General features: G+C 47.4%; 1 protein-coding gene across 6 annotated transcripts in view; it reads left to right on the top strand.

The window, feature by feature from the left end:
* stard13b (StAR related lipid transfer domain containing 13b) overlaps nt 1-13,341 on the top strand; it is a 60,556-nt gene that overhangs the window by 36,073 nt on the left and 11,142 nt on the right. The window contains exon 1 of one of the 6 annotated variants that reach the window (XM_076977039.1): nt 1,080-1,246. The exons of 4 other annotated variants lie outside the window; for them this stretch is intronic. In XM_076977039.1, coding sequence (XP_076833154.1) covers nt 1,084-1,246 — 163 coding nt within the window. In that variant the 5' untranslated portion in view covers nt 1,080-1,083. Of the gene's footprint in view, nt 1-1,079; nt 1,247-11,703; nt 11,866-13,341 lie in introns of those variants that run through there. One more of the 6 variants, XM_076977041.1, reaches the window with a different exon arrangement.

Genomic DNA, 13,341 nt, shown 5'->3' with positions numbered 1-13,341 from the left:
ATGTTCAGTAACCATCAGTTTGTTCTTTAGTGTTTCAATTAAACGTTCGCCTAAATTTTTTATGTTTTGTAAAAGATGTTTTGCAAAATTTATGTTCCTTATATATCTGTTAAACATATCTTGCAAAAAAGTTTTTTTTCTTCCTGATGAGGTCTCGGGGGGGTAAGCACTGTGGTATATTGCTGTAGCGTTAATAAAGGCGCTTGTGTTGGCCAGTGAGTCTGGAGTTGTCGGTGTGGCCCGCTCTGTGTGAGAGATGGTCGTGAAATCCTGCATAGCTGTTTTACGTGTTTCAAACCCGCCGTGGTTCCAGAGAGGCAGCGGGGGAGAACTCGGCTGCGTCCCTCACCACCTCCCTCCTTCGCAGTTTTAACACTTTTCTAATGAAACTGCTCAACGTTGTTTCGCCACATTTTCTTCCGCACAGATTTGGCTCACAGAATCCAGAACCGTTTATATATGAAATTTCATTATCTTCTCTTAAAATCGTTATACCAACATCTTTTCAAAGTTGCCTTCTCTCTCTCTCTCTCTCTCTCTCTCTCTCTCTCTCTCTCTCTCTCTCTCTCTCTCTCTCTCCCTCTCTCCCTCTCTCTCTCTTGCTCTCCTCAGCTAACAGACTTCTCCTGAGTGCACTTGGCACCTGCACGGGGCTTCACAGCGGTGGGTTTGTTCTTTTTGGCCAGGGTGGGTCTCGGTCTTACTGTTTGTCTTTGCCCTCCCACGACCCTCCTCTCTCCTCCCTTTCTCCACTCTGTCAGCTCGCAAGCATTCCTCTGGTATTTATATTTCCCTCCTGTGCCTAGCCGTGCTCACACAGATCTTGGATTCAGCTCGACTAGGAGGGCCGGCCCCTCTGGCCTCACTCCTTATTGGCTCCCAGCCAGTCACATGACCGAAAGGGGGCCGTGACTTGGACTTTGGCAGCCCGCCCAGATTCCGCAGAGCTCTTTGGTCTCATATCTCACACGTGTGAGGCTGTTGGTGGACAGACGCTTGTGAGTCTGTTTTTTTTTTTGGTATTTGTCTTTCGGGGGGAAAAAAGGGTTGGGGGGGGGTGACAGTTGCAAACGCCGTGTAGCCATGTTGGGGGAGCTGGCGGGGCCGGAGAGCAGCGCGTGTCTGGGCAGTATGACCCCAGAGACGCAGGACATCTACCTGAGGATGGACCACCGCCACCGACGCTCCGGCTACAGGCTGGGACGAATCATCGCCCGCCAACAGCTGCTCCAAAGGATAGCAGCAGGTACAGTCCGGTGAAGTCACGGAGGCAGGCTGTGGGTCAAACTTTGTGTGTGTGTGTGTGTGTGTGTGTGTGCGTGCATGCTGTCAGGTACAGCCAGGCAGAGTCACAGAGGAAGGCTATGGGTCAAAGTCTGCATATATGTGTGTGTGTGTGTGTGTGTGTGTGTGTGTGTGTGTGTGTGTGTGTGTGTGTGTGTGCTCTAGAGCATATTTACACTGTAGAGTATATTTACACAGAAAACGTTGCGTGACAGAAACAGTGTATTGTCTTGGTCAGGCGGGGCTGGGCCGGACCAGGTCTTTACGACCTTGGGCTTTGGCATGAGACGTTCAGCTGTGGTGCCCTCCAGACAGCAGTGAGGACACCCAGTGTCTGTGTAATCAGTTCATTTTCAGCAAGTGTAGGGAACTGACAAACTGCTCATTTATCATAATCAGTTATTAAAATACAGTCTCATATTTCTCACTAAGGTCCATCAGGCATACGGATGAATGTTGGACTAGATGAAACAGACTTGTTTAGCATAGGGAAGTGATGGTGAGCTTCTCTGAATGTTGACACCCCAACCATTGACAACAACGCTAGAGAACCTGAGCTATGACATTTGACCTCTGAGGGTGAACAGGTCGTCCCTAATACTGGTATAGTCTATTCAACTTGAAGGCTTACGTTGGATAATGGTCATGCGTGACAAGACGTATTAGCACACACACACTTACACACACACTCACATGCGCACACACATGCCCATATGCAGGTGTGGCCCTCATGTTCCCAGACACTTCAAAAGCCACCCGTGTTTCCAAACGCTCTTGTAGACAGTTTGCCATGTGCCTCGCTATGCTTGCGATTTCCCCCCAGCAGCATTCTTCTTCTTCATTGCTATTTGCCTTCCACGTTTTCTTTCGTGACCCTGAAATCGGCTAACGTGACGTTCCAGGTTTTTCCAAACAGGATAAGGAGCAGCGGTGGTAGGTGGTGGGTGGCATACGTGCGTTATCAGTCATACCGCAGGTTATTCTTTGACTGGAGACGTACCGTGGAATCATAAGGCCTTATTCAGTCAGGGCAATCTTCACAATCTTCACCAAGCCCCAGGGGGACATGTGGGGTCTTGCACTGAGGTTTTGAATGGGGGTGAGGGAGATGAAGGCTGCCTGCTCTGACATCACGGGGGATGCAGGTCAGACAAGTCAGATGTCTGCATCTTCACAGTCTTCCTGAAGATCACGATTGCCTATCAGAGACATGCATTTTTCCTCAGGTGTTAGATTACAGAGGTCTCATAGCCAGACGAGTCTTATGTTACTGTAAATAATGCTCAAGGCTTTGTTTTTGAAGAGTTAGACAACAGACAGCCCTTTCATCTATATATATATATATATATATATATATATATATATATATATATATATATATATATATGCATTTCACTTGTTTTGACTTTCAACTTACACTCTGACAGTTTATATTTAGAAGGCAGTTCATGTAATCATGGCTTTGACTGTTGTGTTTCTGTTTTATTGCTAATTTATTGTCTACAGTAAGTGTTCACTGCAGTTCTATATTTGTGAGAGCTAATAACATCGGCCTTGACAATTCTGACACAGTATAAGAAAAAAGTTTGAATCACATAGGATGGCCTGTGATTGGCTGTAAATCCTCTTCCATGGTCAGGGAGAGAGGGGCGGGTCTTGCCCTAAAGCTTGAAAAGCAGGAGAAAGTTAAAGGTCAGTCCCGTGACCCTCAGTACACACTCCTGCATTCCACACGGTCAGCGCTGTGGACAGAGAGCTGTGAGAATGGCTGATGCTACACTAGAGCGCTCACTCATGCCCTGGGTGTGAGCTACCACACACACACACACACACACACACACACACACACACACAGGCAGCAGGTGACTCTGGGTGGACCCTTGGCAGATTGTCCCCATGCTCGAGGGGTGGGATGGACAGGACACTCCAGGATGGGAATCCACACCCACTGTGTATGCCGTGACGGACATCTCACTGGCCCTTCTTTGAACGTCTAGTGCGTGTGGGGATTTGTGGTGGGTTGTGGAGAAATTCTTCTTCTCTCAGTATTATTTCAAGTCCATTATCTTGAGAGCAGCATTGCTGTGTTGGCATGTATTTCAGATTATGACTCTCTGGGAACTAGACACACAAAAACAACCAGGACCTACCAGGACCTCTGTGCTCTACTTGTGCATATACATTAGCACACACACACACACACACACACACACACACACACACACACACACACACACACACACACACACACACACACGTACCCTACGACGCGTACACAGCCACGTTTACAAAGACCCACAAACAAGCAGCACGCACGTGCTCACACACAACCCACTCAGTGCAGAATCAATGAGCTATTCATGACTTGCCACTGAGGAAATTTCCTGCAGAATTTTTTGGGTGCCTCTCCTGAATTCCTGATTGCTCTGCCTCCCCACGTACACATCCTGCTGCTATTCTCAGCCCTCGCTCGGGCCCTTCCCAAAAACTCCACCGAGTGCGAAAATGCGAAACTCAAGTGCTTTTTAAACAGCTGAGGCTAAACAGCTATGTTAATATGTGTGTCGCTAGTGTCAACAGTCATGGTGGTTTTATCACAATCCTAAGGCCTACAGCATCTTTGACATGAGCCTTTGTCTTGTGGCTATAAATATTACATGTTAACTTTTAAATTAAAACTCTAGGATAAATGATGGAATGTTAAACCTGTGTTTTGTAATATTAATTATGTCTTGTGGCGATGGTTTAGTACCCTATTAAGTACAAGTACTTATTATTTTAATAGACAGGTGCTGATGGTAGTTTCTAGATTTTGGATAAAACCCTTTACAGAAAATGATGAATATCTTTGGCTTGACACATTTCTCTTGCACCCTGCTGGATAGTGGTTTATCCTACAGTAAACACACTCACCAGAACCTTTCTGTTCTTTCTGCTGTCACACACTAGTGAAAGAGTGGGAAATGATGGCCCGCTCTCTCAAACACCGTCGTGAGCATCTCCTTTCCTTCTCCGATGTGTCCTGTCAGCGTGCCCCCTGTTGATCTGTAGTCACACTCACACCTAATGGCCCGCTGTCGCTGTTAGCTTTTAAGCGCTAGTACAGCTCTTGACTCTAGGTGCCAGGTGGCTCTGACGCGGCTTCATCCTTAGTGTGGTAGACTATCTGCTGACTAAATTTGATTTATTTTATTATTTCATTCAGATTTTAATTATCCACACGTTTCATGTTTTGTTTTAACAACAAGAACACCTTTTGCCATGTTGAAATTTTGACTGTGCTGGTTAATTTCACAGGAAACATGTGTTTCAATTTGTACAAATATCTAAATATTTGGAGTCAGGTGATTTTTTATTTTTAGATAAGCTTCATAGTTGAAAATGGCCAGAAATGCCTGACAAACGCAGTTTGTTTGCAGGCAACAACTGACACACAGCTTGTTCTCCTAAGCTGTGTGTCAGTTTGACATATTGTCAGTAGGAATGAATGACCTCAGTGTTTTGGGTTGAGGCCCTCTTCCTGAGTCCCATCATCAGAATGGAATGGGAGGTTTGCATGGGGGCCACATGCTCTTATTTTGTTTCTGATAGCAGGAGTAGAGGAAAGTTTTCAGCCGCCCAGCCCCAGAGATGGGCGGGGCCTCAGCTCAGCCCCAGAGAAGGGCGGGGCCACAGCTCAGCCCCAGAGAAGGGCGGGGCCACAGCTCAGCCCCAGAAAAGGGCGGGGCCTCAGCTCAGCCCCAGAGAAGGGCGGGGCCACAGCTCAGCCCCAGAGAAGGGCGGGGCCTCAGCTCAGCCCCAGAGAAGGGCGGGGCCACTGCTCCTGCCGCCCACTTCACTCATCAGACATCCCAATAGCTGGTTCCCTGGTCTCTTTTGTGACGGCCACAGGTTTAAATATGCTTAACATCGAGACCTTCTGATATTTAGCATCTCTCGAGAATGTGAGCTAGATCAACCAAGTCCAACCTGGTCCTACCAGGTTCTTGAGGCATTCATTATTCAAGGAAGGATGAGGAACACCAGATATTTTAGATGTCGATTATATTACAGCATACAGCATGTTTACCTAAAGATATTAACTTCATTATGTTATTGTCCTGCTTTTGTGATTTCCAAGCCAAAAAATGTACCTGGTACCAGTTATGAGGGCCCAGTTACTGATGAGTGTAGACACATGACAGATAGTGATGTACTTTCCCTCTTAAATGCTGAATTACTGAATGTACTATATATCAGACTCTATCTAGACTGCAGTCACACAACAGTGCTTTACTAATGTTGTGTTTTCAATCAGAAAGTTGTTGACTTGAGAGTTTATTTCTCTGGCTTCACCTCATGTGAACAGCTTACATAACTCTCTTATATTCTTCCCATTACCCATGTCATAAAACAATGCAGTAATCATTGACTGAGCTCAGTAACGTGCGTGGCCTTCACTGCAACGGTCACCGATTAACTGGACCAGGCGTAAGCAATTTGCAAGTGCACCAAATGTTTAAAAAGGAAACCAGAAAAAAGAACATTTGCCACTTTTTTTTCTTGGAAACCGTATTTTACTGTTACGGTCAACACACTGTATATATATATATATATATATATATATATATATATATATATATATATATATATATATATATATAATGTTGAGTAAATTACAAAGATAGACATGCTCGTATGTTTCAGGTTTGTTTTCTGTGATTTTAGCTGACGAGAGCCCCCTGCTGGTTCCAAAATGAATTGCATTGAGTTCTATATGAAGTGACCTTATTAATTTGTCTAACCACAGTTCACCTGCTGTCTGACATCCAAAAACAAACACTGTCTGAATATGATACAGGCCACACATGAATAATAGACGTCTGCGATATGTAACACTGATGTTTGAACTGCAGTTTTACACAGTGCCACACACACACATATGCAGTTTTCATAGTGTACAGCTTCAAGTACAAGAGCATACTGAAGCTGTGATATGCCATCATGGAAACGTAGATTACAGTGTTTAAATGTCCAAGTGTTACTGTCAGTGTTTGTATAATAAAGCTGAGGGAGCTACAGGAAACACAGGAGGTAGTTATGACACACAGCAAGCAGCGCTGTGAAGGACTACTCTGCCATGTTGTTGCCTACAGCAGGATCAGCTCACATGACTTATAAACATTATTACAGGGTAAAAGAGACACACACACACACACACACACACACACACACACACACATGGACAGATGCACATGCACACGCAGATACACGGCAAACAGGATATGCGTATTCACATGCTCATTGGTACACGAGGCACCAAAGTTTTACATTCAGAAAAGTGGGTGTTTGTGAGATGGTTACATTAGGGAGAGAGAGAGAGATGAACAGATGAAAGGTTTACAGTGACTTTAAGCATTAAACTTGGCTAGTCGTATACAAACACAGTTGTGGGTACAGTCGTTTCTTCGTGTTTTTTAGATCTTTCAATCTTTCATGTTTGAAGATTACAGTGCTCAAAAAGATTTGTTGTAAAGATAAGAAGGCTGCTTTGAGAGTTATATCCAAATCACAGATATCAAAATCCCATTTAGAGTAATTCTTCTCAGTAAGGTGGGTTTGAGTTGGTTAATTCCTCTCAGTAAGGTGGGTTTGAGTTGGTTAATTCCTCTCAGTAAGGTGGGTTTGAGTTGGTTAATTCCTCTAAGTAAGGTGGGTTTGAGTTGGTTCATTCTTCTCAGTAAGGTGGGTTTGAGTTGGTTCATTCTTCTCAGTAAGGTGGGTTTGAGTTGGTTAATTCCTCTCAGTAAGGTGGGTTTGAGTTGGTTCATTCTTCTCAGTAAGCTAGATTTGAGTCAGAAGCTCACAGAGCCTGGACCTCCACTCCTCTCCCTTTGTGTGATTATCTCGTTTACTCTTAGCGCTAATATGGTCCTATGGACGCTCTGACGTCTTCAGCGTATGTGGGAAAGAGGCGCTGAGCCAGCGAACGGAAGTGTTTACCTGCTGCAAAGAGACGGACTGCTCACTACGTTTGAGGAGATCCTGAGTGTTGAGGTGCTGTCTCGTCCCCGTGGGGTTGTCTTTGCTATGACAGCTCGGTCAGGAAGGCATTCGAGTTGCCTGGAGCATCGGAACTCTAAGAGGTCCGATGCTCCAGGCAACTCGAATGCCTTCCTGACCGGGCCTTGCAGTCTGGCCACGGTGCACCACATTTTTTTTGAAGACGCTTTTATTCTCAGAATGACAGAATGACTGGACCAACCATTTTACTGCATATCCTTAACCTGCTTCAACACACTGGCCCCCCAAATTTCTGAACCCAACAGAGAGACCTGTGGGGGGGGGGGGGGGGGGGGGGGGGGGGTGGACCTGTCAGTCTGTGGGGATTTGGGGGTCTTGATTTGGGGGTCTTGTGGGGATTTGAGGGGGATATTTTTCACTGCTGGCTACGTGTGAAGATTTTCCTAAACTCTATAGAGCAACGTCAGCAGTGAGTTTGCCAGTAAAGCCCTGGTTTTCAGCTTTTAGCTCCACAGAAATCACAAAGCACACCCTTAATCAACCACACCAGTTCATGCTTCCCGAGCCAAAGCTCGGGTATTTTTAGCCTAGCAGACAGTAAAACCGTATCCCCTTCCTCCATAAATCCTCCGGTCCTCTGGCCTGTTGTCTGTGTTGTTTTTAAACGCCCGTCACATCTGCTGTCAGACCCAGACCCCCCCCCCCCCCCCCCCCCCCCCCCCGCCCCATGCGTCTTTCGCTGGTCTGGACTCTTCTACCACATGGAGGGAAGGATCCAGGGGTGAAGCTCATGCATGTGGAGAACACCTGTGGGGTCCTGCGAGGTCCTGCAGAGTCCTGAAGTCCCAACCGGCACTGTGCATGGCTTCCCAGATATCTCCACCACTTCCCAGTTATCTCCACCACTTCCCAGATATCTTCTTCTCCTTCTACACCAGCGCAGATGAGTTGGTTATGGTACACTGCGATGAGTCGGTCCGCGATGGAGAAGGAACGTCGGGCAAATCCGGCACCAGCAGTCAGTGTCACTAGGGGGCGGGGTCTTACGTGGGACACTCTGATTGGTTACGGGGCGCAGGATTGGCCAAGGCGAGTGGGTGGGGCGGGTGTTCATTGGAGGTTTGGTGTTGCTATAGCATGAGCCACAGGGCCTTTGTGGAGGTAGAAGCAGCTGGATGTCTGACCCAGAGTGCTGCAGGGGTCGATACCTGCTGACTGTTCTCAGAGTGTTTCCATGACTCACTCGTTCACAGACAGATTTCTCTATTAAATCCATTTTACAAAGCAAGAAGGAAGTCAGATTGTATCATCAACAGTAATTCACCAATGATAGAATTCATTGGAACTACGCTTATTACAATACCCACACCCTAATGCTGCTTATCATGTGTCTTTCATCACGGTATGAACAGGTATGGTCATGGTTCCTCCGTGTGTGCTGCTGTCTCTTCTGGGTGCAGCTCTTGGTCCTCGTTTCCTGGTGGAGGTGACGTGGCTTTTCCACACAGCCAGTAGGCGAGTGGTGGTAATGGGCTGTCCAAAGCTGCAGCTCTTTAAAATTGATTCAATATGCCCCATGTTTCGATAAGTCTGCTGTTTCTCATTGGGAGTCTGGAAATAGCCGTCACCACTTGTACGTATATTACAACAGCGGGCTGATATTACACAACTGTCTTTTAATCCTTGCGCTACGACTGCTCCCAGGGGAACGCTGAAGCACATCTGTGGAGCCCGGTCTGTGCCCTCTACGCGCTCAGAACTTTCCTCCTACGAGCGGGATTTCCATCGGCGTGCCTCCTGGCCGTGACGTTCGGCCGAGACGTTCTCGTCGTGTCCGGTGAAGCTGTGGACATGGGAGCACCTCACGTAGAGTGTGTGAGAGGTCCTGCTCACGCCGTCCTGTGCCGTCGGATTTAGGACGCTGCACACTAGGGTGCCTACGTGCTCCTTCTAAATAACGTTCAGACTGGGAAACAATAGAGTTGCTTCTGTCTTTGTGACCTAGAGCACTAGGTGCCCTAGGGCACTTTGCATGGACAGCAGACTAACTGCGAACCCTTGTGTGAAGGGGACGGAGTGAGCAGCCTGTCAACCCTTCGCTCTCACGCTGGGTCCTAGTGCCGGAACGAGGATATAGGAACGAGGCTTATTTCGTACTGTATCGCAAATGTGCACGTGTGGCGTACACAGGCTCTGTACGTCCAACACCACAACGGGCCACAACAGGGATGCACGATGAGCCAGTTCACCTAAACGTATGACGCCACAGCGACGTCAGTCACGTTTCAGTGAACCACAGGCGAATTTAGACGACATTTCATGACCTTTACTTAGTTTCACCCTGAGTGGCCATCTGTTATCTCTGACTTGTCTCTCTGCTCAGGAAATGGGACACGCGGAAAGATATGCGTCTGTTTCTCTCTATGACACATCAGACTGTATAGGGTGTGCAGAGACTGGGAGAGTCGTATATTTTAGCTGCTTAAGTGTTTCCTGCCTAATGTTGCATTTTTACTCCCTTACCGTGGAAGCCAAAATCTGATCGTCATTGTTAAGCAACCCATCAAACCTTGTTTGTTTGGACTTGTATGTTCTGATTAATATTTATTTGACACTCACACACACAGGCACATACGCACATACATGCACACACACGTGTACACAATGCGTAATACAACACAGAACTCTGCTAATAATTAAGTGACACCTTTCTGACTTCTCCCTATTGGAGTCATGGCGTCACGGTGTTTGGTCAGGCGAGCGCTGTAATTGAGAGGCGACTAATGACGCGGGCGATTTAGACGGCGGGTTTTACCTTCACGCCACCGTCAGCTGTGACTCAGTGGCGTCATTAGCGGAATAAGATATGGGAAGGACAACCTCTTATCAGCTCCTAGAACTGTCAATCAAGCTGCCCCTATGCCGGTGGGGGAGGAGACAGAACCTTGTTTTCATTCTGAGTGAGCTCCAGGTGTTTTCCGTCGAGACAGACGCAGTTTACAGGAAGCGCGAGCGTCCTCGAGCCGGTACTTTTCTGTGAGGCGTCCCGTAGCAGCGCGTGACTGATTCATCCCGCGTGCGTGGTTTGAATTAGGGGGGGGAGTCAGACGCGTGTCTGTAGCAATGGTTACAGACATGAGAGAACTATTTCCTGCGGTTTATTGTGGGCGAGTTTTACCAAAGACCTTTCACGAATGACATGAAGTGGTTTATTAAGAGCCCCTGCGTCACTGTACCTCTGTCTCGGTGCATAAACAAAACACTCACAGATCATTATGCTTTGTTTGAGTCCCGGACATGGAGGGGGTCGCTGAAGTTGTAGCAAAAATGGCGGGTGTCTAGTCGGGTGTAGGAAGCTGGTGAGGTTTAATGTTCTTAGGTGATCTCTAGAGGGAACTATTAGTTGGAAAACTACTTACATGTGAAATGTATGAGAAGGTCAGAATGAAATCTGAATAATTCACAGATATTAATAGAAAACTATTCTATTTAGTAGCCAATTTTTTTTTTGCATACTATTCTGTTTAGTAGCCCAAACTTTCTTTTTTACATATTTGTTTATAGAATTCCTGTAGAATGACATTATGCTTGTTTATATTAAATCCGGTTTTGGGCAGTGTAGACTGGTACTGGTAAGTTAATAATGAAGGAATCTCTGGTGACATTTTGCTGGCTGTGAAGCTTTGTTCCCAGTTCACTGCCGGGATGCGGAGACGTCGGCATCCCCTCGCTGCCCCGTCAGGCCTCGGGACTCGGGCCTGGCGCCTGATGGTGGGCCTGGCACACCCGTGGGCGCCGGTTAGCGAGCAGGCCCGGTGGCCGGGGGCGACGTGAGCACGTGCAGGCACCCCTGGCACGTCGTGATTCACAGCCCAGACTTCCTCGGCATCGTGTTAGATTTCCCCCTCCGTTTTTTTCCAGGCTCTCTGCCTTTTTTTCCGGCTCTTTCTGAAAGGCTTTCTGGAAACGTGCGAAATCTGAATTTCCCAAAGTTTCGTCCGGCCCTCTCGTCCCAGGGAACTCCCCCGCATCGATCCGTTGTTGCTGTCGCTGGTACAGGGGCGCGTGGGGTGAGGGGGGGGTGTGTGGGTGGCAGAGTGATGGACCTTGAAGAGCAGAATAGGCTGCAAGTATGATGGCACCGCTGCATCTGATTGGACGACAGGCGGACGTGGAGATAAGAAAGTCCAGCGTTGCAAGTGGACTGTCACTTTGGCACACGGCCAGGAGGAGCAGTGCTGAGAACGTACTGAGACTTGGGCAGAGCGATGAGGGATTTAGTGGGGGAGAAGGGGCGGGGCTGGGGGGAGGTGGGGAGTGCTGAGAGGGGGAGGGGTTTGAGAGTGGGGGCGGAGAAATGCTGAGACTCGTGTATGACAGGAGGAGCAGGGGAGGGGGAAAAAGAAAAAGAGGGAGAGAGGGGAACAGTGAGGCCAGAAGTGAATGAGAGAAAGAGCAGAGAATACGGGCGGAGGAAAAGAGTCACTGTTTCTCTGAGAAAAGCAACTGAGAGAGAATTCAACTGGTTTAGACATACTAGCTGAGCTGCTTACAATGGAACAACAATGAAAGTCTCCCGTAAGTATATTTTTTTGGCCAGTATTTGGATATGTGAAATTGTTTGGCTTAGTGTTATTATTCATTTAATATAATTATTGCAATATATGTATACTAAGATAAACAGGAATGTGTAACACAAACCTCTTTTTTTAAAAAGTCTTTAAATCAGTCAGACTGCTGGTAGGAGTTTGTTTCACCCCTGAGTGCCTATACGGGCCGATAGTGACCCTCCAGAACCTGTTACAGCGTCTCCTCATCCTGTCTCTCACGCTGCTGCATGAGCTAGGGGGAAGAGGGGTGGGCGCTCTGTCTTTAAAACACTGCCATATCTGTGTTTGTAGCCAGTCTTCTTCCCCACTGTCATGCTCTTATTTTGCACAGGATACCAGCTCGAGTAGCTTATATTCATGGTGCTAGCAGTTATAACAGTTCTGGAAGATAATGGTGATGCTGAATGATACTGTGAAAGAGACAGATGTATTGTACGCAGTCGTTCTAGTATTGGTTAACTAGTTCTAGTATCAGGATTAGGTAAACATTAGCCCTTCTGTGATCTTTAGGATGGGAATGGTAATGATGTATATACAATAGGGCCCTGTTCTTGCAAATATACATACTATATTTACAAGTAAATACAAGTAAACAAATATACGTTCAGTAATAACTAAACATGTAAACACAGACAGTATTACAGTAGTTAATATTGGCCTAGAATTGTTTCATACAACACTCCCCTTAATTTGTACACAGTGCAGACTGTGAATCTCGCTGTTGTGCTGATTGCTGATTGATGGCAACGCTGTCGTTACTGTGCTGCGCGCTGCATTGTGGGTACGGCGTCGAGACTCGAGCTGTGGTTGTTCACTGCTCCCTGAGTGACAACGAGGAGGCGCGCATGGCATCGTGGGACAGGGCTGCGGAGCACGGCGCTCCGCGGAACCCCCGGCTCACGTTTCACGCTGCGTGCGCTGGGCCCGCTGGGCCAGGGTCGGGCTCCGGTGACGTTCCCACGGTTCGCCGGCATCGGTAGCCACGCAGCCGGGGCTCCGCCTCCCGAATACGAGCTCGGTGTACGCTTACTTTTGGGAAGCCGCGCAGGAGTCCGGTGTGTGCAAACATGACGTTTTATACACCTCAGCTTCCAGGACCTTTGAAAAAGAAGTGGATGTATACAGTATGTCTGTAAGGAAGTTACAGCTTAAGATGTGATAGTGTCCTGTTTGACAGGACATGATTGTCCTGTTGGTGATAGGAGAGACACAAGGAGTTTCTCTTCAGTGGCTCTGGCTCGGGTGACGCCGACAGAGCAGATTGAAATGGATGTAATAGGTGTGAAGTGTGTGTTTGACCTGAATCCCTGAGCCCACAGCATTTGTAGTGACTGCAAAAGTTCCTAGACTCTTATTTACGTGTTGCTGTATTGAACCTGTCCACGTCCACCAGCCTGCGTTGCTCTTTTCCACAAAGACACTACAGAGTCAAGCGCTGGGAAGC

This window comes from Brachyhypopomus gauderio, chromosome 16 (assembly GCF_052324685.1).
Source record: "Brachyhypopomus gauderio isolate BG-103 chromosome 16, BGAUD_0.2, whole genome shotgun sequence".
Classification (NCBI taxonomy): Eukaryota; Metazoa; Chordata; class Actinopteri; order Gymnotiformes; family Hypopomidae; genus Brachyhypopomus; species Brachyhypopomus gauderio.
The sequence above is the reverse complement of the archived record's forward strand: the minus strand, read 5'-3'. Positions and strand labels throughout refer to the sequence as shown.